The sequence below is a fragment of the Trypanosoma theileri genome, assembly GCF_002087225.1.
Source record: "Trypanosoma theileri isolate Edinburgh chromosome Unknown TM35_Tth_40_V1, whole genome shotgun sequence".
Classification (NCBI taxonomy): Eukaryota; Euglenozoa; class Kinetoplastea; order Trypanosomatida; family Trypanosomatidae; genus Trypanosoma; species Trypanosoma theileri.
In genome coordinates, this window is record NW_021639882.1 from 13,783 (window position 1) to 35,719 (window position 21,937).

General features: G+C 45.4%; 15 protein-coding genes across 15 annotated transcripts; all 15 read right to left on the reverse strand.

The window, feature by feature from the left end:
* Nucleotides 1–308: 308 nt before the first annotated feature.
* TM35_000401020 (39S ribosomal protein L46, mitochondrial) lies at nt 309–1,166 on the reverse strand (the record flags this gene model as incomplete). Its single annotated transcript, XM_029029717.1, has 1 exon — nt 309–1,166. One exon carries the CDS (start codon nt 1,164–1,166, stop codon nt 309–311), a length of 858 nt encoding a protein of 285 aa, XP_028878901.1.
* Nucleotides 1,167–1,344: 178 nt separating this feature from the next.
* TM35_000401030 (uncharacterized protein) lies at nt 1,345–1,962 on the reverse strand (the record flags this gene model as incomplete). Its single annotated transcript, XM_029029718.1, has 1 exon — nt 1,345–1,962. The coding sequence occupies one exon, from the start codon at nt 1,960–1,962 to the stop codon at nt 1,345–1,347; it is 618 nt and encodes a 205-aa protein (XP_028878902.1).
* A 686-nt stretch (nt 1,963–2,648) lies between these two features.
* Nucleotides 2,649–3,962, reverse strand: TM35_000401040 (putative pumilio/PUF RNA binding protein 5; the record flags this gene model as incomplete). Its single annotated transcript, XM_029029719.1, has 1 exon — nt 2,649–3,962. One exon carries the CDS (start codon nt 3,960–3,962, stop codon nt 2,649–2,651), a length of 1,314 nt encoding a protein of 437 aa, XP_028878903.1.
* A 392-nt stretch (nt 3,963–4,354) lies between these two features.
* On the reverse strand, nt 4,355–5,167 carry TM35_000401050 (uncharacterized protein; the record flags this gene model as incomplete). The annotated part of the gene is made up of 1 exon (XM_029029720.1): nt 4,355–5,167. One exon carries the CDS (start codon nt 5,165–5,167, stop codon nt 4,355–4,357), a length of 813 nt encoding a protein of 270 aa, XP_028878904.1.
* A 213-nt stretch (nt 5,168–5,380) lies between these two features.
* TM35_000401060 (uncharacterized protein) lies at nt 5,381–6,601 on the reverse strand (the record flags this gene model as incomplete). The annotated part of the gene is made up of 1 exon (XM_029029721.1): nt 5,381–6,601. The coding sequence occupies one exon, from the start codon at nt 6,599–6,601 to the stop codon at nt 5,381–5,383; it is 1,221 nt and encodes a 406-aa protein (XP_028878905.1).
* Nucleotides 6,602–6,954: 353 nt separating this feature from the next.
* TM35_000401070 (uncharacterized protein) lies at nt 6,955–8,544 on the reverse strand (the record flags this gene model as incomplete). The annotated part of the gene is made up of 1 exon (XM_029029722.1): nt 6,955–8,544. One exon carries the CDS (start codon nt 8,542–8,544, stop codon nt 6,955–6,957), a length of 1,590 nt encoding a protein of 529 aa, XP_028878906.1.
* A 335-nt stretch (nt 8,545–8,879) lies between these two features.
* On the reverse strand, nt 8,880–9,455 carry TM35_000401080 (cyclophilin; the record flags this gene model as incomplete). Its single annotated transcript, XM_029029723.1, has 1 exon — nt 8,880–9,455. One exon carries the CDS (start codon nt 9,453–9,455, stop codon nt 8,880–8,882), a length of 576 nt encoding a protein of 191 aa, XP_028878907.1.
* A 349-nt stretch (nt 9,456–9,804) lies between these two features.
* TM35_000401090 (putative GTP cyclohydrolase II) lies at nt 9,805–10,281 on the reverse strand (the record flags this gene model as incomplete). Its single annotated transcript, XM_029029724.1, has 1 exon — nt 9,805–10,281. The coding sequence occupies one exon, from the start codon at nt 10,279–10,281 to the stop codon at nt 9,805–9,807; it is 477 nt and encodes a 158-aa protein (XP_028878908.1).
* Nucleotides 10,282–10,828: 547 nt separating this feature from the next.
* TM35_000401100 (putative proteasome beta 6 subunit, putative,20S proteasome beta 6 subunit) lies at nt 10,829–11,569 on the reverse strand (the record flags this gene model as incomplete). The annotated part of the gene is made up of 1 exon (XM_029029725.1): nt 10,829–11,569. One exon carries the CDS (start codon nt 11,567–11,569, stop codon nt 10,829–10,831), a length of 741 nt encoding a protein of 246 aa, XP_028878909.1.
* A 264-nt stretch (nt 11,570–11,833) lies between these two features.
* Nucleotides 11,834–12,142, reverse strand: TM35_000401110 (uncharacterized protein; the record flags this gene model as incomplete). Its single annotated transcript, XM_029029726.1, has 1 exon — nt 11,834–12,142. The coding sequence occupies one exon, from the start codon at nt 12,140–12,142 to the stop codon at nt 11,834–11,836; it is 309 nt and encodes a 102-aa protein (XP_028878910.1).
* A 250-nt stretch (nt 12,143–12,392) lies between these two features.
* On the reverse strand, nt 12,393–13,748 carry TM35_000401120 (uncharacterized protein; the record flags this gene model as incomplete). Its single annotated transcript, XM_029029727.1, has 1 exon — nt 12,393–13,748. One exon carries the CDS (start codon nt 13,746–13,748, stop codon nt 12,393–12,395), a length of 1,356 nt encoding a protein of 451 aa, XP_028878911.1.
* Nucleotides 13,749–14,050: 302 nt separating this feature from the next.
* TM35_000401130 (multifunctional methyltransferase subunit TRM112) lies at nt 14,051–14,434 on the reverse strand (the record flags this gene model as incomplete). Its single annotated transcript, XM_029029728.1, has 1 exon — nt 14,051–14,434. The coding sequence occupies one exon, from the start codon at nt 14,432–14,434 to the stop codon at nt 14,051–14,053; it is 384 nt and encodes a 127-aa protein (XP_028878912.1).
* A 206-nt stretch (nt 14,435–14,640) lies between these two features.
* Nucleotides 14,641–16,125, reverse strand: TM35_000401140 (kinesin; the record flags this gene model as incomplete). The annotated part of the gene is made up of 1 exon (XM_029029729.1): nt 14,641–16,125. The coding sequence occupies one exon, from the start codon at nt 16,123–16,125 to the stop codon at nt 14,641–14,643; it is 1,485 nt and encodes a 494-aa protein (XP_028878913.1).
* Nucleotides 16,126–17,411: 1,286 nt separating this feature from the next.
* On the reverse strand, nt 17,412–18,413 carry TM35_000401150 (uncharacterized protein; the record flags this gene model as incomplete). The annotated part of the gene is made up of 1 exon (XM_029029730.1): nt 17,412–18,413. The coding sequence occupies one exon, from the start codon at nt 18,411–18,413 to the stop codon at nt 17,412–17,414; it is 1,002 nt and encodes a 333-aa protein (XP_028878914.1).
* A 315-nt stretch (nt 18,414–18,728) lies between these two features.
* On the reverse strand, nt 18,729–19,439 carry TM35_000401160 (uncharacterized protein; the record flags this gene model as incomplete). The annotated part of the gene is made up of 1 exon (XM_029029731.1): nt 18,729–19,439. The coding sequence occupies one exon, from the start codon at nt 19,437–19,439 to the stop codon at nt 18,729–18,731; it is 711 nt and encodes a 236-aa protein (XP_028878915.1).
* Between the last annotated feature and the right edge of the window lie 2,498 nt (nt 19,440–21,937).

Sequence of the window (21,937 nt, forward strand, 5' to 3'; positions counted from 1 at the left end):
GCATCAATGGTGGAAATCTTCCCTGGATTGTACTTGCGCATGAAACGCTCAAGACGGGAGCGGACGTCCTCAGGCATTCTGAAATATATCTTTCGTTAAGACCGATGACAGGGAAAACAGAAATATTCTTCTAAAAAGAGAAAGGCGAGAAAGAGAGAATGGAAAAGAAACAGAGTGAAAGATGTGGGATTATGAAAAGGAAAATCTGTTCTCAGGGGTCATACACACTCTGGAGGGAGGGAAAGAGAAAGGGAAAGAGAGAGAGTGAGGTCAACGCGTGCAACTACGCTATTATGTGCCATACAGCCTCATGTTTCAAACGCACTGTCAGCAGAGATGTCTAACATGGCCTCGAGGAGGTCATTGCTTTCAAAATGATCCCGGTAATGGGCCATCTCATGTCGTGAGACCCAGGCGTGGTCCTTCAGTTTCGGCTCAAAGTCGGTGAACTTTGGGCGTCCCATTAAATATGTCGCTGCGTAGATGAAGAGTCGAGTGTTTTCGGCTGTGTTCAGTACGGTTGCTTGTGGTGCGTTGGACCAGATATAGCAATCTAGCGCGTCGTTGTTGTGCTTGGAAATTGCCCTATCCACTGCCATACGCAGCGTCTCCCGTGACCCCACTGTGGATTTTGGCAGCGTCCATTTACCACTTACCGCATCCTGCACAATAAGGTACAAATAGTCATCCAACTTACGATGAATCGAGTGGCGTGTAGGCGGACCTGCGGCATCAATCTGCTTGGGATCCCATAGGTCTTGTCCCGTCACACGTTTCTCAGGTTTGTAGCGCTGCAGCACCACGCGCATGGCATCCTGGTAGAGCTCGAGACCAAAGAAGTTACTTTGGATCTGGCGCGGATCGGTTCGGTTCATCACGTCAATGGAGAGTCCACGTTGGGCCATGAAATGAGTCGCGGACTCTGAAGATTCGTGTCGAGAGTACCGCTGGTGCTCACGCTCGAGAAGATATCCCATTTCCATCTCGAGTGGGTGCGGTGTGTGTTTCACCACCGGTTGGCGGTGCAGGAGATAAGCGACGAGCACGCGGGTAGTGGTTGTCGCTGCCACATCCTCCCGCAACGGCAGTTGCGGTATGATGGGCGTCCGGTGTTGCGAGTGGAACGAGCGGCCCGCCACAACCGGTGGCAACCTCGCCCGCCGCATCGCTTTGCTAATTGGGATTTATCTAGTAAACAAGGAGGACGGAGTGGATAAAATCCTCATTACACCAGAAGGTGGGAAGAATACACATATACAGAAGAAATCATTTAAATTAGGAAAATAAAAGGAGAAAAAGAAAGAGAGATATACCCAACCAAACACAGAGACACATATGACCCTGTCACCCGGGAGATGGTGCACTTCCACGCCCCTCCAAAGCAGCTAGGCGATCCTCTACATTGCTCAGTCGACGCATAATCGCATTCATTGACACATGTATTTGTGCTTCTAATTGTCCCAACCGGCTTTCCAGTGCTTGGGGGGCATCATTGCTGTGGTTGTTTTCGCTGGAGGGGGTGCGCTCTACTACATCCCTCACAAGGCAGACAACAGCCACATCAATAGTAGACCTCTCCTTCCGGGCGAAAAACTTGAACTTCAGCGTCTGCCCAGCAGATGCGTTGCACTTTGCGTCGTGGAGAAACCAGCCCCCTGTAGAAACGATACCCTCATATGTGCAAATAACGGCATCACCGACGTGTACCTCCACTGTCCGCGCGTTAGACAGAAGAACAAAATGATGTATATGTTGCTGCGGTTGAACCTTTACAGCCACCCATGGTGCGGTCACTGTCGTCAACTGGTTGAGTAATACTGCTGCCGTACTCCCCGACCTGCTCCTTGACGCAGCAACGGTCTCCGCATGGGTGCGCGCGGTGTCTACATCCTTGTGGAATGACACAGACGGAAGCGGCTCACTCCAGCTGCAAGAGACGCTCTCGTCCATTTTTCCTCCCATACTATCCCCGTAGATCAAGAGTTTGAGAACAAAAGATATGAAAGAACAAACAACAGAAGAAAAAAAAAAAAAATAAATAAAAAATAAGAACTAGATAATGAATGTGAAAACTTGTTTGTGCTCCATACCACTATATGTATATATATATTCGTGTTTTAGAGAAAGAAAAAAGAAAAAGAAAAAAAAAGGGTAGATAAGTATCAGAAGTGGAAGGCGTTATCTTGACTGGTCTTTGTGTTCACACCCAGCCCACAGCCACAACCGCAGGGACAGGGACAGTAAAGTCAAAATGGTGCCCTTCTTTTTCTAATGATTTGCACCAAAACGAAAAATAAACAATAAAAAAAGATTGTTTTATGTAGGGAAGAAGAGGGGGGGGGGAGTTGAATTCATCTATTCCCGTTTCTAAATACTTGGTACAGGGGTACTGCACAGACATACACACGCATCATATATAACTCTAATGATCTACCGCCAGGAAAACAAACACAAAGGGTGGGGATTTCTTAATAATAATAATAATAATAATAATAATAATAAATGGGAAACGGGATAAAATGGGTAAGGCAGTGAACCCGTATAGACTCTTTTTTTTTCTTTTTCGTTTTCCTCAGGATCGTATTCATTTGTTTTTTTTTTTTTCTATTCTTCTATTCTTTGCTGGTACGTTTCTCTGCTCTCATCATTCATTCGTCATTGGAGTGGACAGCGTAGTTGTCCTGAGGGCACGGCGCCATCCGGAGTGCGCGCACAAGTCCCCCCTGTAATCTATTCTCAATTTTGTGCCCATACGGGCTTGTATGCAGGAGTGGCCGGACACGGCTTGATATCTCGCGGAACTCCTCCGCGTCATTGGAGGAGTCAATGATTGCCTGTAGCACAAAGTTCCCAAAAGAATCCTGCATAAGACACTTGAGGTTGGCAGAATCTATGACAAGCTCTTCCACCAGGCATCGCCGCGCAGGACCGTAGAGCTGCCACACCACCTTCTCAATAACATTGGAAGCGAACTTATTTCGAGAGAGTGCCACCCAATGCCCGGCAAAGGCGTGGCAAACGACTGAAATAACGGAATCATGATCCATGTGTTGCAAAAGACACTGAACAACATAGTTACCGTAGCAGTTCATCGTGAGGGTTGGCAACACAGGCAGCAGCATCGATATCAATGAATGTTGTTGATGCGGCAGGGTATTCTCAATGGTACGTATGACAGCAATGCACCCCTGTTGAGAGACAGCCAGTCGACGACTGTTTTGGGCGATTATCGCCACAATGGGAGTCAGAGCGTCACTCTTGTGACGCTCAAAAATACTCTGCAAAACTCGTCGAGTGTGCTGCGAGCTGACAGCCAGTTCAAGAACGATCTCAGGTACAAAGTGTGGCACCAGTGCCTCCATCAGCTCTGTTGAGATAGCCTCAACAAGGGCACGCACCACATGACAACCCTGAGGGTCCAGCACCACCCTACCGAACTGAGGAAGAAGCTCATCAAGAATAATCTGTGTCTTGTCCATGTGCTGCAGACGAAGCACTGAGACAAGGAGGTGACGGCCGGGTAAAGTACACGCCGTCGCCGGGATATTTCCCACCACAGCAAGGAGTTGCTCCAAGAGGTTGTTGGCCATCACAAATGCCTCCGTGCTGCTGGCCTCACGCACACAACCATTGCTATAGTTTTGCAGCGAGCCTTCATAACTAGTATCATGGGAGGAGTTTATCAGTCCAGAAGTATTGGTTGAGCTGCAAGACGGAGTCACTGAGCGCGATGCATAGGGGTTATGCGTGTAACGACGGCTGTTGCTCCTGGTCCCTGCCCCGCCACTCTGCTTGTTATGGCTTTCATTGCTGTTTGCATCTGTCACGGTCTGCCACGGACCTGTCAGTGTTGCAGCAGGTGTCTGCTGTATGCCGTACGAACCACCGGAGGTCACGCGGTTGTTTGGATCATTTGACGAAGACATGACCATCATTGTGTAGTAATCGGACCCGCGAGACATGGACTGGACTGCAATGAGAAAGTGAAAAAGCAAAAAAAAAAAAAAACAGAGAACAGAAGAAAGTTGAGTACAAGAACAACAACAACAACATTTTTAAAAAGCGAGCAGGAGTAAATAGAAAAGGAAAGGTGGGCGTTGGGTGAGAAAATACAAAAAAGGAATCAAACAACAAAAAAAAAAAAAGAAAAAAAGAAAAAAAGTAAAATAAAAAAACAACAGACACACATATGAAGCAACCTGGAAACACTGCGCCACAGAGGAAGATGAACGGCATATGTGGTTGCGTGTCTGTGAGAAGGACCAGTGACTTGTGTACATTTCTTCTCAACATTGTGGTGACATACACCACTTTCTCTTTCCCTCTTTCTTTCTTTCTTCTTTTTAGCGTCTTACTAAAGTGGCACCAAAAAGCGCCCGTGGCCCTTGCGCCCCCCACCCCCTCGACGCATCTCCTGACCCCGCATACTGGTGCCGTCGTAGGTGTTGTAAGTCTTGTAAGTACTGGTGTCACCGCGCCTTGGGAGATGCGGTGGTGGTCCGTGCAGAACGCTCACGGCGCTAAGAAGGTCGAGCGGGTCTGATGGTACAGCGATCTCTCCGCGTGTGCGACCGTTACGGTCAAGTGCCTCGATGTGCAAGAGAGCGCGTGTGCGTGTGTCATCATCTAAACGGGCGGCAATGGCGGTGGCAAGTGCCTTCCAGCGGGCCCGCTCTACGCCAATGTTCTCGTGGAACTCCCGCAAACGACGGCACTCGTCCTCTGCTACACGGGCCCGCGCTGCGGCGGCGTGTAGAAGCGATCGGGTTGATGTTGCTGCTGCGTCGAGCCGCCGGCACTCCGCACGTGTCTCCGCAAGACCCGCCGCTGCCGCGTCACGCTCCCGAGTCAGCCTCGCCACCTCTGCAGCAGCTGCTGCAGCCGCAGCAGTAGCAGCACTAGTAGTATCGTTGTTATTATTAGTAGTAATAGTAGTAGAAGTGGTAGTACTAGCAGTACTAGCAGTAGTAGTAGAGGTGGCAGTGGGATTAGTAGTGGGAGATTTTGTAGCAGTGGGCGGTGAACGGGCGGCCGCCTCGAGTGTTGCCACTCGAGCTTTCAACTCCGCTATAATCTGACGCATTGCCTCAATGATACGCTGTTGCTCAGCTATTGTCCGCAGGGAAAGCTCAGTGTCTGCAGCAGGTGATGGCCCCGCATGGCTCATTGCCTTCTAATGGTATTCCTTACACAAATCTTCTAGTGAAAAAAGGAGAAGGCGAGGACAGAAAGAAAGAATGAATGAAACGATGCTCCACAGAAAAACATAAGCAGGGAATATGTATATAGACCTACATGCAGAAGGAAGGAAAATGAAGAAAGAAAGAAAAAAAAAAAAAAGAAGAGGGGAGAGGAATGTAGTCCGGACGCAGCAACACTCTCACTGACACGTGGAAATTAGAAATGACATGGTCTCGAAGGAGACCCGCCTAACGGCATCGCAGAAAGCCGCAATATCTACGAGTGTGTCGACTCCACGCTTCTTCTCGAGTCGACGCATTTCCTCTGGGTACTGCAACTTTGTCCTCAACGTCGACTCCTGTGAAGTGCTCCCAGAGTATTGGTTTGCGATGATCTCGATAGACGGCAGTGTCCAGCCGTCGCGATAACGCATTACAATAGAAAAACCAAACTGTGTCACATCGTCCACGACGCAAAAAACAGCCAAACGTACCAACGAGGGGTCACTCTCGAGAACCACACTACTGTTGCCACTATTCCTCCTCTTACTCTCGTTAATATCGCCAGTGCTTTCACCATCCCTCAAGGAGACACTGACACTGACGGGACTACCAAAGAATGAGGACATCTTGCTCACCATATCTAGAAAGTGTTTCAGTTCATTAATTGAATGTTTCAGTACCGTCTCGAACTGTTGAATGTAGTCCATAAAGGTACCTCTTTGTTGCAGCGTAGCTGAATACTGCGGTAGTCCCCCAAAGTTTATGCAGCTGCGTATAAAGGGCGTGAAATCCGCCTTGTGCAGGGATTCGATATCCTCTACGTGCATAACAATGTGCTCTGACAGGACCTCAAAGGCCGCATCTCCTCCAGTGGTCTCGCAGGCGATAATAAGCGACAACTCCAGACTTGAAAAGTGTGGAACGGCATCGAGACGTTGATTTAAAATCTTGGCGTAACACTCGATGATGTTTGACAACGTCTGGCGAGTGGACACCTCGTCCTTCAACTGCAGCGGGATGTTCAGTGTTATGTGAGCACCGGATCCCGTCGGCTGTACGAAACCCTCCACGCGGCGTCCACCGTCGGCACCAATGTTACTTAGGAATGCCTCATACTCAAAGGCCAGCAAGTTATTATACACACGCAGCACATTTGACAGCTCGCTCGTACACTTCTTGGTGTAGCAACGCTCGATCCAGTGAACAAGAGCACCCACACGGCTGGAAACATCATCATTTCGGCGAAACTGTGGCCGTGTAGAGTCGTCTAGCCAAGTGTAATCGCCAAGACGATCCCGCTCACTGGCAGCAACGTCACACAGCACAAAATCCAGATCAGCGGTCCCGTTTACTTCAAAAACCCACAGATCAAGAACGTGGCGGCCAAGCACCCTTACAGGAATAGCACTGCCAGACATCGTATATATATATATATATATATGCCGTTAGATATATTTTGCTCTATTCTGCAATTGCGTACAGTAAAGTTCTTCAAGAAAAAAGAAAAGAAAAGACGAATAAAAGAAGAGATATATCCCTATGTTAATTGCATTTTTTTTTTTTTAATCCCATTATTGCAGCTCCTCACACCCAACTCACCGGGCACCAACACCTCTCTCTCTCTCTCTCTCTCTTTGTTTCCTCTTTATCTCCCTCTCTCTATTTCTCCTTACTTGTCACTCCTTCACTCCATTTCCTGCACAAGTTCTCTGCTTTCTTATATCAAGAGACGCACACACACTGCGTATCTGTACTCTCTCTCTCTCTCGTTCTACAGCACGCCGAGCAAACCCGTCCGCGATAAGTCCATAACGCCCCATATACCTCCGTATGATGCGTTGTGGTAAGTGCGCACAATGGCTGCAAATATCAGCAGTGCTTCAAATAGAGAAACGATACCCTTGTGTGTTGCATACGTCTTATCAACAGGTCCGCTACGGTAACGCACATAGAAGTAAGGTTCACCTGTGTCCCCGACAAAAAGTGCCAGGTCCTGCTGCTGGTTCATCGGCTGGTGTGGAAATTTCACATAGTTGGCAAACCCATCAACACAAACGCGTACAATGTGAATCAGTAGATGTGCATCAGTTGGGAATTCGTCACGCCAGGTATCCACATCACCACGGCTGTGTTTGTATGATGTCAACGTCTTTTGTGACGCAAAAGTGCGAATTCGTTTAATGATGTACTGTCGTCGTGCCTGCAACTCCGCTACGGAGAGTGATGACGTGAGCGGGAATGTGCTGCCGAGGTCCAGTTTCGCCTCGAGTGCCAATCGCTGGTTGAGATGGGAGATGGTGTCGAAGTTCTGCACATTCTGTGCCTGTCCAGTAAGTTTTTTTCTTTCATTTACAAGGGCATCCAACTTGCGCAGTGTCGTTGTTGCCGCCGTCAGGTTAGGGTTCGTGGCGGGTAGAGCAAAACTCACGCCAGGAGCAGGTGGCGTCTGCGGCACAGGTATTGTCTCCTGCAGACTGTGCCTGCTGTCAAAGGAGCTGATGCGATGTTCCGCAAACCAGCGATCGCATGCAGCAATTTCATCCGCAAGGTCTTGACAGACATCGGAGAGCCACTTGCGTACTTTAAGCAGTGAGCGCTCAGCGTTGAGAATCCCAAGACCAGCCCACTCTGTGTCAACGGGTTGGGAAGCGGGTCGCTGATCTACACCACTACTATACTGCACGCGAATCCCATCCGATGGGCCCGTCGGAATCCCACCGCCAACCAACGGAGCACTGAATCCAGCAGCAGTAAATGCACTTCCCGTAGGTGCTGAAGCTGTCACAGTTAACTCGGCCTCTTTATCACCCTCTAACTTTTTAGACATGAGGAATTCATCCAGTTCCGCTTCTGAACGGATGGGATGTTGTTGTCGCTGCTCCTGCCGCTGTTCTTGTGCCTCGACGACGGCAGAAGTGATTGGTGCCGGTATTCTTGGAAGACCCCCTAACACTGTCGCTGCGGGAACAGCAATAGAAGAAAACGGTGCCGACCACCCCTTCGTTCGCGGCAAGCCATTCACACCCACATGGGCATCACGCCGAGGTTGCAGCGTCTGACGCTTACCTTTCTTGAATGTCAAGAGCACTAGAAGAAACATCGAACCCAGAAATATCCAACGGAGGATGACACAGAGACTCTCCATAGCATCATCCTCGACGACTTCGACAAGCACATCGTCAACCCACGCGTGGGTGACTGATTTGGGGTACATCGACGCTGCAATACGAGTTACAACATACATCACCGCACTGGTTGCGGCAAGAACCTTGAGGTGGAAGCGCTTCGCGCCCCTACCATATACCTTCGCGCGTCGCTGTCGATCGAGTTCGATCAGCTGATCGCCATACGAGAGGCGCATCTATCTACAGACGTATTCTTTCTACTATCAAAGCTAATGCATTCACAGAGAAGAACATAGAAAAGATAAAAACCCAAGATAAGAAAGCGGTTGTGTACAAGGAAAAAAAAAGGGGAGAGTGGAAATAAAGACAACTTCTTGTTGAACCAATAGATGCAAAATCAATAGGGTTTGTGAAACAATATCGATTATAAGTTTGTACTATCCCATTTTCCTATCCCCACGCATACATCTCACTCTCCTCACTCCCTCACACGCACACGCACAGATCTATACATCTATTTATGCGAAAAAAAAGAGAGAAAGAGAGAAACATGCACCACTTGCTGGCCACCCTATAGCACCCCGCATTCAGCAATCTTTATTATCTTACTTGGTTTATCGTTGCGACCCGTCCTTGTGTTCTCCACCTTCTTCACTACATCCATGCCTTCCACCACCTTTCCAAAGACGACGTGACGACCGTCAAGCCACGGTGTAGGTGCAGTCGTGATGAAGAACTGAGAGCCATTGGTGTTGGGCCCGGCGTTCGCCATTGAGAGGGCGCCGACGAAGTGCTTGATATTAAAGTTCTCATCCTCAAAGCGTGCACCGTAGATGGACCTTCCACCCGTTCCATCAAAGTTCGTGAAATCACCACCTTGGATCATGAAGTTCCGGATCACGCGGTGGAAGATGGATCCCTTGTAACCAAACCCGTTTTCGCCACTCGCCAGTTGCTTGAAGTTCTGCACCGTTTTGGGCACGTCGTTTCCAAAGAGCCCAATCACAATGCGACCGAGTGGTTCGTCGCCAATGGTGATATCGAAGTATACCTTGTCCGTCACCACCGGCTCCGCCGCCTGCACAGCTCCTGTTTGAACGAGCCCCAAGGCCAACAGAAGCAGTGTCAAGAAAAATAAATCCCGCATTAAAAAAAGAAACAGAAGTAAAGCTATCTTAGTTTTTCTGCAATAAAACAAAGAAGAAATATAATTCATTACCGTTCAACGGCGTTGTCGCTCACAATTCATGTAGAAAAGCAAATAAAAATAAAAAATCAAAGGTGGCTTCACCGCCTTTTTCCGAATGAACAACAACAACAACAAAAAAAAAAAAACAGCCCCCACACATGCAGGGAAAAAAATGGACAAAATACCATCTGGAATGTACATAGGTGTATGAGTTATGGAAAAACAGCACAGAGAAATGGAGAAAGACAAGAAGAAGAACGAGAAGAACGCAAAAGAATTAAAAAAAACAATACTCCATTACAAATGATCATTTTTTCCGCGACTTGGTGGTCTCACGCTGTAAACGTTCCCGCACCGCCATCAGAATAATGCCGAGAATATTCTTGCCCGTCCCGTCCCCTCGATCCCCCCAGAAGTCATCTGTCGCCGTATGATCGACAATAAGTCTGTCACCAGTTTCTAATAGCAGATTTCGTGCGGCATCATTCTGCTTGAATTTCATGTAGTTTCCAAGAAGCATGACATCTACTTTTACTCTGTTCCAATCTTCACGCTGAAAGGCATTCTTCTCAGCCTCTCTCACAAGGCGATCCAGTTCCCACACTGATGTCGCTGACTGGATAGCCGGCGCGAGAGGGGAGTCAGAGAAACGTTCGCTGAGAAAGTAATGATGCAGCGACGGGTACTGCTTGTGTCTCACAACTATTGGATGCGGCGATAGCGGACTGAAAACCCCATAAGGGACCTCGTGTACATCATGGAACCGCACGACACCCTTGTTCATTGTTTGTCTCTCCCCTTTCCCTTACGTCGTGTCCCTTCTTTACTTTGTCACTTACTCACACGCACAGAGTTTTGTTCTCGCAGAAACACAGACAGAAAAAAAAAAAGAGTGAGAGAGAGAGATACTCTTCGCCTCTTCTTATTCTCTTCGTACTAATCTTGCGCTCACAACTGCACTCGACTTTAGTATGCAGACATGAACACCGAAAGAAACAAAAATGGAGGTTTTTTTTTTTTCCAATAATAAAAAAAAAGCAAAAAGAAAAAAGAAAAGAAAGGCAAGAGAAATTCTTTAAAAGGAAGATGCTGAAAAGCGTATCGGCATTAACATAAGAGTTCAAAGAAAAAAGCAGACACCCCAGAGGTATCACCAGAGCGATGGGAAGATACCTTTTTCGTACATTTCACATCGCAGAAAAAATTCTCCCTTGACTACTGTTCTTGTTCTTTTCCTTTGTTTGATTCCCCTAAAACATGCTTTGCGCTTCTCATTCGTTCACTCACTCGTTCATCCATTCATTCATTCATCTGTTCACCTACGCATACTCTCAGTCCTTGCGAAGCTCAAATAATTCAGTCCTCACTCCCTCCGACGTGATGATATAAAAACGCACAGCGTCCCCGGTGAAGATATCCCGTTCTGCCGCACCTGTGAAGGCGTTTTTAAGCATCTCGAGTACTTCCGTCAAGCTTAGGTCCGCTGGGGCCTGTTGCACCATATGTTGCCGTGTAAGCAGACAGTCCATAAGCGGCTCCACAAAGCTGCTGGCAGAACCACAAGTGCCATAGCGAAAAGGTTCCGTGGAGCCGACGGGATCATAGCTGTAGCAGACGCCTTCACCCTTCTCATTGAGGCCGACGATCATGTTGAACGTATAATATGGGAAAAAACGACGCTGGTACAACATTGTAGAAGTAAGCTTCGCAATAGCCTTTATGGATGGGACCTTTCCACCATTGTTGTACTGATACCACTGGATCCGATACTTTAGCATCTGCTGCAGTTGAAGTCGGTCTGCCTGCATGCCCGTTGATGCAAGAAAAACACGATCAGTCAGTTGAAAGAGTTTTGAGGGGTCATTCCGGGTGTGGATGCAAAAATCACCATTCAGCCTTGTGTCACCCCCAAGAATAACATAATTGCTTCCGGCAATGGCTGCAATTGTCCCGCCATTGTCGGCGTACGGGGACCATTGGTGTTCCTTTGCCCCCTGTCGAGGAAGCGTCAATACGGAGCTTGCCAATTTCTTGGGGTAGTAGTGCCCGTACTCCGCGTGGTCCTCAATCATTTGCAATGTGTTTTTTTTTTTTTTTTGCTTTTTGTTTTTTGCTTGGGAGGCTTGTATCTACCTGCTTCTGAAGAGTAATAGAAAAAAACAGACAATGTGTAAGAGAAAAAGAGAAAAAAAGAAAGTGTGTCTGTGTGTCAGCAAAAAGAGAGTTGTAACGAAATACATACCCATATGAAATAAAGGTCTTCAGTCTTTAACCGTATTTTTTTTTTTTATGTACCCATGTCAGATGAAGAACAAAACAAGAACAACAAAAAGGTATCATACACGACCGCCACTATTAAACCTCTCCTGCATTTCGTACTCCTTGATCGCTACGCGCTGTCGGTAGTGCTCCCTCGCAGCTTCACACGCAGGACACGTGTCACCGCGCGCGAAGATGCGTTGCATTTGTTGGTATCCCTCAAATAGCAACAAACCAGCAAAGGTGGAAGCTGTCATAAACCACATACTGTAGTTTTGCGATCCTTCACTAAATCCAAAGTCACGTGTATTGAAGATTTCCCAGGGTCTCTCGCGTGGACGACGTGCCTTTGGGAGACGCATCATTAACAACCTCGTCGTCCGCATTACTTTCGTCTAACGAAAAAATACACGACTCGTTATGACACACAAATATTCACTCACACAGACCCACACCTTTAGAATAGAGATGGACAAGAAAAAGAAGAGAAGGGCAAAAACGATGAGAAAAGCAAAGGCAAAAAAAAAAAAGAAACTCTAGTTGGTGTGGCAAATTATTTTTCATTAAAAAAAAAAAATACAAAACAAGAAAAAAGGACCCCAAGAAACAATGCGCCGCATCAACGTTGGTGGGAAGTCAAGCTTCGTTGTAGAACGGTAACGAGTGCATAAAGAAAGTCCTCTGCATATCGTTTGCCGCTAATCGTTCGCATGCTGCACGAACGGCTCCACCTGTGTCCCGTCGTTCAAATACCATTAGTGTGCATTCTTCGTAGGCAAAAGGGGTGAAGAGTGGGCTGTAGCCCATTTCCTCTGAAATTCTCGAGGGAGGCTGCGAGGGTCTCTTGGGATTGAAAAACAGAACACTGCGCAGTGGGTCGTTGCGCCCCTTTCCTTGGTTAATCACCACAAGATCTACAATGAAGTCTGCCGTGGTGACAGGCTGGGAGGGGCTTGCGCATGCTACAATATTATCAGAGAGACTTGCCAGCCACTCTGGTGGAAGTGTCACGTCGGGACGCAGAGTTCGCGAGAAGGCAAGGCGGTAAATGTCACGTGCGCGTAGACGGGCAATGAGGTCCCGCGCCGGCCGCAGTTTCTCCTCCGCACTGCTCTCAATCGCTTCTAACACCCAGTCACCAAGCTTCAGCATTAACTCATCATTGGCGGCACACTCGGGGAGTGTATGGCCGCCCACCTTGAAGTATGGCACGGCCATGTGAAAAACGTCCCCAATCATGTGTCCAATCGCTTTTACAACATGATGTTGGTAGACATTCTTATGTAATTTTGCGCGAAGCGTGAAGAGTTCACGCAGGGAATGTGCAAGCTTCTCCTCAAAGGAAAGTTGCCATTGACCACCGTCACAAACCAAACGTGCAGAGTTAAAGAGGCGATTGATGCGTACATCCACTGTCGGTTTTCCAAAACAGCACAGCGAGTCACGAATAAAGTAGTCCAGTCTATCCACATCAATCCCATTCCTCTTGTTACTGATAATTTCGCCGTACTTCGTCACAGGAAGACAATTCCCACGCATAAGACCAATGATGTCTTCAACATCATCAGAAGGAAGCAACCGCCCCAACACACGCCTAGAGATGCGCTCTGACATTTCTTCATGGTTGAACACAACACCACAACGCATAGTGATGACATCCTCAAAAAGGTGTGAAAACGGCCCGTGTCCAATGTCATGGTAAAGACCAGCAAGCATCGCCTTGTTTATATCATCATCGGTTATGCCCAAGTCTGGTTGACGACGTTTTATATTCAGGAGAAGGTGTCGTGCCATGTGCGCCACACCAATACTATGCTCAAAACGGGTGTGAACAGCCCCAGGGTACAGGAACGACGATACCCCAAGCTGTTTCAGCGAACGAAGTCTCTGAAACGCCGCCGTATCGAGCGCCTGCAGAACGATAGGGGGCAACACTACGTGCTCATACACACGATCCAGTAAAGTTGTTTCGCGCAGCCGTCTTCGGCTCATTCTAAATATTATATATATATATATATATATCACTACCAAGAAAAAAAAGAGAAGCAAAAAAACATTTATATATATTTATATATACATATATCACCATCTGGATGGAGGGCTTTGGCCTTTTCCATTTCACATGAAAGAAGATGTGTGAAATAATAAAGACACACAGACACATAAGAGAGAGCTATTGGCTTCACACGCATTCACCTTAAACCGACCACCCTTCACAACATCGTCTCGTTAGAATTTGTGATAGATAGACAAGCACACACACACATAGACACACACACAAACACAGAATTCTCTCATTTCCCGTCGAGCACCATATCTGGTATGAAATCACGGATGGGATACTCCCGTTTGCACTGAGAGCAGACAAGTCTCCCTTGTCGCACAGCCACCTCCTGTATGACGTAGTGGATCGCTTTCAGGTCCTCAGAGTCGTCAGAGAGGTCGACATCCTCCAATCTTTCTGGAAGAGGATTAGCTGTCTCCAACAATTGCTCCTGCTGAGTCTTTAGTGCATTGAAGGCTTCAAGAAGAAATGTGTAGTCCATGCGGGCGAGCATCAGACGAACAAATGTGGAGTCGAACTCGCAAGGCAGAATTTCCATTTGTACGTCATGTAGCTCTAATGGGAAACCCTGACATTCAAGACAGCAAAGAAAGTTGTGTGTAACCAATCGCATCTGTTTACCCTCAGAAACTCTGGTCGCTTACTTCGCTTCACACAAAAAAAACACATTAAAAAAAAAGTTGAAATAGAAAAAAAATTATATATATATATATTTATTTATTTATATTTATATAAGAGGACAGCCAGATAATACAATAGGTTAATATAGAATAAAAAGGGAAACCAAGAGTGGTGCTCTTTTAGCAATCAAAAAAGACATCACAAACCAAACAATTTGTTTTTCTTAGACACTACGTGGAATCCAAGACCAGAGGGAAGCACTGCTGGTTTTTCTAACGGCAGCGGACGTTGTCGGGCCACAAGACCAGATGAACTGGGTAACTGATCGAGAATGTCCAACGCAGTGAGACGTGGCGCAGGTTCGCTGTTACAAGACCCTCGTGATATACTTTCAGGTTTCGAAAGTTGCTGCACTCTGTTTTGTTCCCCGGATGAAAGAGCTCTCACAGGTGATGCATCTGTAGGCAATGGAAGCACCGACGTTTTCAGTTGTGGTCGGTTGTTCTTTTGCAGCATATTCAAGTCCACAGATCCTGATTCTGGTAGATCTAAAGCGCGCCGCAATAGTGCGTTCTCCGCCTGGAGCCTACGAATCTCCGTTTTCAAGTTATAGAGCTCCTGCTGTGTTGCGTCAACACGTTCTACAGGTTGAGATCTAATATTTCGCGTGCGCTGAGCAAAATTAATCGTGCGCATTGATTCCTCTACAAATCTTGAAGAGGGAGTTACGCACGCCACCAAGAGTGTGCGACAGCCCCCATCAAGACTATCCATCAGCAGCTGTGTCAGCACACTCGAGCGGTAGGGAATGTGATTTCTTTGGTTTGGTGATCGAGCCTTGGATAACTTCTCAATGACATTTCCCAGGGCAAAAAGAGAGCGGTTGATAGACTTACTGTCATCCCCTTGATTGCCTGTATCTCGCAACCGCTCTGATCCAGCGAGATCAACGAAAGTTATTTTCCCGTGACGAGCTGGATGATCACCTTCTACTACCTCTATATATGTAGTAAAAAGTACATGTGAGCGACTACTATCAGCATTCAGGAGGTGTTCAGCCCGTTTTCGCCTCATTTGTCCTTCTCGGAGAACTAAAAGAAGGTCATCTATATTTAAGCATTCTACAACCATGAGATCTTCAACAAAAAAACTATTGGCATCCCTAGACCAACGACACTTAAGTCCTTCATTGCCGCTCAGTAGGTCATTTATGCGTTCGTTAAATAACTCCATGTACGAAGCTCTTAGTTTGACAGTTTTCGATGCATTCTTATTCATATTCATGAGTTGATCACGCAACTCAACAATATAACGCACAGCAGCGAACTGAATGCCATCCTCTGTCACAATACCGTTCTCCTCCTCCGCGCGGCCGCTCATGGTGTAAGTCTTACCACTACCAGTTTGACCAAAACACATGACTGTAGCAGCTCTTCCTTCAAATGCAGCATTACACATGTCTGCAATGGCTGCTGAGCGAAAAACTCCCTTCTGGTCTACTTCTGGACCCAGACAACAATCCATATCAAAATGGTATACCTGATTCTGAGTGCTGCGGCTCAAATGAGTGATAATGCGTACCCTTGTCCCCCCTGGAAGAACAGTTATACTCTCCTTTTCGCCTCTTTCTCTCTCAGCTGGAAGAAGAGGCCTCACGCGCAGCACAACACCCATCTGCTCCATAGCGTTACTATCTGCTATAATAACACCCCTTGTACAAAATATAACGCACTCTTAGGCACGGAGATAGGGCGCTGTCTCACATGTATAGGTGATAGGAGATAATGAATAGAAGACAAGGGAGTGAAACACCAAAAAAAAAAGGAGTCTTATACAAGAACATCTAAAGAAGAATAGAAAAATCACACAAAACATAGAGTACAATAATGAGTATGAGTTCTTTTTATTAACTAAGAGGTGTGTTTCCTCTTTTTTTTTTTCATTCAATCTCTCTAAAAGCAAACTTCAAGTATTACCTACCAAATTTCAGTAATGTCAACTCTGTTTTTTTTTTTCTCCATAGTTTTGGAAATACATCCGTACATTTTACCTCCTCCATAATAAAAGATTCATACAAGCCTCATAAAATCCTAATGCTTTCTTCCTCTCATTGATTTTATCTCTGTCAGAACTGTGAGCACGCCACTACCACTTTTACTGATGCTCCTTTGATCAAAAAATAATATTCACCAATAATATAAAAAGGAGACAGTGTATATATAACCAATGCAGTAACTCTTAACAAGTTCTTCCCACAACTTGTCACCCTCAACTCACTTATAACTGCCACGATTTCCAGAGATCCTTCACCAGTCCAGAGTCAATAAATCTCTCAGAAACCACATTGGTCCACAAAATCGCCCATCATGAAACCCCATTCATTACCTTAATCGATGATGTCATTTCAGCAGTTTAAACCAGGCCTCGTCTTGAGGGCAATAAGAGGCAGACGCAGAGAGAGAGAGAAAGAGAGAAAAGTAGGGACGAAAAAAAAAGCTTATTGAAACACCTCAAGTATTCACCATACACCTAATGAATAAAACTTCAAAGCACTACATAAGAAGTCCGCCTTATTTGTATTCCATTGACATCATGCCTTGAAAACCACGACCCTTATTAAGTAGAGAACAAGAGAAATGAAATGAATGCTTCATATTAAGAAGAAACTCGAGAAACATACGATAAAAAAAAAAAACGACCCTTTCATAGAGAAAAAGGGAGTTTTTTTTTTTTTTTACTTTTCGCATTTTATTTCTCCAGAAAAGAAACGAAACAGAAGACATCTGAAGAACACTCCCGAGACAAATTCACTCATTCACCAGAGAGAAAACAGTCATTATATTTTTTTTTTTTTTTTTCTATCTGGTGGTAAGGCAAGTTTACGTATATCTTCAAAAAAAAAAAAAACATTCGGACTCTATATACATCAGAAAAAAGCCATAATCTCTTCTTTTTACTCCCGGCATCACCTATGAGAGAGACTCAACACCCAGTAATTTCTCAAGAGCAGTAATGCGCTGTAAAATACGTTTTTGTCGTTGAGAGAGGTCAAATTCCATGCTTTCATATGTGTTCTCTACTGCTTTCTTTGTACCTTCGTTATCTATTAGGATCTGCATGGCTTTCTCGGTTTCTTTAGTTTTTCGCCATAATTCTTCTTTAGAGATAACCTCTTTACATTCATCTACTAAGGTAGTTAATTCAGCATTTCTTTGTTCACGAAGTTGTTGCAGTGATATCTGAGATGCATCATCTGCTGACTTGTCCTTTGACAGTGCAAATCGCAATGGAGGAGCAGGAGTGGGAAGCTCCAAAAAAAAACGGAGTTCTCTTGGAGTTCCATTCTCTCGCGAGTAGTTAGCTACATAAAAATATAAAGACGCATGTTGAATTATTCCATGAAGAAGATAGGTACAAAGAGAACCAATGTCTTCCTTCGTCAAATATATGCATTCCCGTGGAAGCGCAGCTGCATTATCGACTTCTTCTACAGCTACTTTCTCTATCACTCGAGTACCTTTCTTGTTTGAAGCTTTAGAAGAGATCTGAGACTCCACTGCAGCCTCATCTAGAGCTGCCGCTTGTTTCGACTTCCACTTCCACCCCTCTTCAATTTCAGATGCTGCAAACTCTATCAATTCGTTTCTCATCTTATCAACACTGCAATCATTTTCAACTATCTGCTGAAAATCAGTCATCCATTTCATTAAATGAATTATTTTAGATGGAAAAAAGTTTTGGTTTGCACAAAAGCGAAGGAAATCAAGTCTAAAATCCACAATAATCTGATGCTTCAAGTCAATATGATAGCTCTCAGCTCCCAAAGTCATGGCAATCAGTGTCGTAAGAGACACATCATCATTATCTGCAATAAGTTGAAGTAATTGTTCAATAAATTTCTCATCCTGGAACGAAGGTGATTGACCTGAAAGATCCTTCACAAGACCCTCTACCTTACCACGTGAGCGCATCTACCTTTTTGTTTACAAAAGAGAAGGCAAGGGGGGAAATACATATAATAAAGTATAAAAGAACTTGCAGCAAAATACATATACACGCGGTACCCACGTAGTAACTTTCCAGAAAATCAAAACATCATATTATTAATGGTGCTAAGAAGATACACCCCCTAAAAACTCATCATCAAAAGCAAATCTAGAAAAAACAAGGTATTTTTTTTTTTTTTTCAAGTATACATGTGCCCATAAACACTCATTTCCAGGATCTAATCTTTCCTCCTTTGGAAATCTTATAAACTCGTAAATAGATCTAAAAATGTTAATAATCTAAGAAGTCAAACAAAGGTATATTGCAGCCTTCATCCGGTTTGCATCAACCAATTTCTCAAAACCAAATATAATCTGAGAAGGTCTTGTTGATGTGCTCACCACCACCAAAAAAGGAGTCAGTTCTTCCGCCGTGGCACTCAAAACCTTTGTCTCCTTTACAGAGGATAAAAGAACACGCATCTGCTGAAAATCACCGTTAGGTGTTTTTTGAAACCATTTAATAATATCATGCCTCGGATCAACATCAACAAGTGAGTGAAGGGTGGTTTTAAATGTTCCAATCATTGACCACTGTGGTTGAAAACACTGACGCCGTAACATTTTCCTAGACTCGACAAATGCGCCATCAAATAGATCATGACTCAGTGATATACCAGCAAGTCCTTTGAAACTGGAGAAAGAATTATCTAAAACATCTTCAACCTTTGTGTCAAAGAAATTCTCATTACGATATCTTTTGATTTCTGCCGAACATTTACATGAAACATCAGGAGCACAACGCTTGTATTGACCCGAAATTTCAATCGTCTGCGCTCTTGATTGCTTCTCGGTATTCAAAGATTCTTGTACACATTTTCTTTTTCTTGACCGCCGTAACACGACCAAAGACTCAATAGAGCTGTTTCGCGACACAACTGGTGTGTCGTAAGAAGCAAGTGACGCGGAAGAAGCCAAAGAAAGAGATCTCTTCTTCAACCGTGGTACCATTTTCCTTCTTCAACTATCCCTGGTCTATTTATCACCACAGTGTAATGGCGAAAGAAGTGAAAAAAAAAACGCACAGAAAAAAAAAAGATGTTAAAACAAAGTATAAGAAAAAACAAATAAACACCAAAAGTGTAAAAAAAAAAACAGAAACAGAAGTACCTTTGAAAAATACAGGAATGAAAATCGGTGGCAAATAAAGAGAAAATATAAAGACAAGGAAAGCGCCTCTAGATAAACAGAAAAATTCAAGAGACAAGAAGTATGATAAGCCCACGAAATAGTAAAGAACACGATACAAGAAACCAGAATATGCGCTTCGATTAGGACGTGCTATCCTAAAACCATAAATGATAGAGACATCAGTAGAAGATACGGGTTTTCTTCATTATGTCCCAAAACTTACTACAAGTCATATTTATTCAAAGCTCAAAAAAGAACAAAGAACACCATCAAAACAATACATGATATCCAGGAGAATCGGTCACCTATTAAACAGCAGCATTTCTGGCTTCGTAAAAAGAGCTGTCTTTCGAAGCTGGGCGCGCATGCGGTAACTGCGTAAACTCAAAGTGCCAGCACCTTTCTTCGCAAAACTGGAACAACGGGAATCGAACCTTACCACAAACAGGATTAAAAAAAACTGGATTTACCAAGCACTAAGAGGACAGAAGATCGACAATAAACGAACTGCAACGATATTCGATTCCATAAACCTCAATGTAACAGGTGATTTACTACACTTCGCCAGACTGACCACAACCTAAATCCCAAGTTTCGAAAACAAAAAAAGAACAAATCGCAGCGCCACGTAATCATACAAACGACCTCAGACAACCACCCACACAACAACAGGCAATCCAATATCACAAAAGGAAATTCTTCAAAAAGCTGCACCACACACACATCAAGAAAAAACACCCGAACATCGAAAAAAAAAAAAAAACCTTCCCGCGCACCTGAAGCGCGCCAGGGGGCGGGAGAAGCGGGCGAACGCCGAGAAGGAGAAAAATAAAAGCGCAACGCGAGAAAAAAGAAAAAAAAAGACCCAGTTTGGCCGACGAACCACCGGCGCGACCGCGCCCTAAACCCCGCAACCGCGCCCGCCACCGCGCCCCATCATTCCGCTCGCTTCCGCCCGAGCCGCCGGCCCCCCACCCGCCCAGGGGATGCCCAAACTGGGCTGGCACGCCAAAAGCACCAACCGCGGCCAAAAGAAAAAGCGACGATCCCCTGCCACCCGTTTTCCCGGGGGGCGCCCGCCCCACCCCAAGATGGTGACAAAAAAGAAAACATTGAAGAGGGTACGGCACCCCGGGTTCCAGCACTGTAAGTGGTCGCCGTACTAACGAGACCTGTGNAGATGTATCTTTCGTCACGATACAATATTGGTTCTGTTACGATGTGTGCTAATATCCAAAAAACCGATTTTTCGGAATGGAAAAAATTTCGGATTTTTTGGAAAAATTGATAGTGGTCGATGGTAAAAAATGAGTTTACCTGGAAACAAGTTGTGTATGCACACAACCTGCCACCTCAAATAATAGATTTTTCTACGGCCAATTCACTGCTTTATTCGGATAGGGACGTTGAAAAGTCCAAGAGTCCGAAACAAGGTCCGCGAAAATAAAAAAGTGTAGAAAAACCTTCGAAGATAACGAAAAATTTCTAAGACGAAAATTTGTAATACTTTACCCTAGTGTTTGCTGTTGCGCGTGTCTTTGCGAAACGCCCCCCGACGTCTCGCAATCACACGCAAAAAGTCGAAAATCAATATAGTACAGAAACTGTATCAATAATAGCGTTAGTTAAAAATCTTTCCATCCGGAATCGGCAAGAGCAGTTGAGGGGTGACATGGGGTTGTAGGGGTCATGGCCGTTTTTGGCCCTCCAAGTATGGCTGAGATCAGAGGGTCACGGTGCCCACCCCCCACCCGAGGACCCCGAGGTGCCGAGAAAAAAAAAACTTTGAACAAAGGGTACGGCACCCGTATTCCAGTGCTGTAATTGGTGTTTGCCGTACTAAAGGCACCTGTGGCCGCTTTACATCACATATAGGAAAGGATATATGCTGGTGTGTTTGGCCAAGTATGCTCGCACCCGGTGCTCTGTGTGTTTGTGTGGCTCGCGTTCCGTCTGGTGCTCGCGGTGCCGGTGGTGAGTGAAAGGACCTCAAAAACACAGAAAAACACCATCCTATCACTCTCTTTCTGTGTAGAAAATAAAAATATCTTGTATGCTGTGGCAAAAGTCACCAACACCCGAACGCATGATGCCAGGAATGGCGATGACAAAGAAAAAAAAGCACCCCCACGGCAACGGCGGGAAGGATACGGTGAGAAGCAAAAAACAAGAAGAAAAAAATGTGAATGCCTGGATAAAAATCAAGCAAAGTCATGTGAATGACGCCGGTGTGTTTTGGTGATAACAAGAAAAGAAACATGACAAGGGTCCCCCATAAGAACATTTGGTCCCATAAGGATCGGTGGTATTTTTTTGGG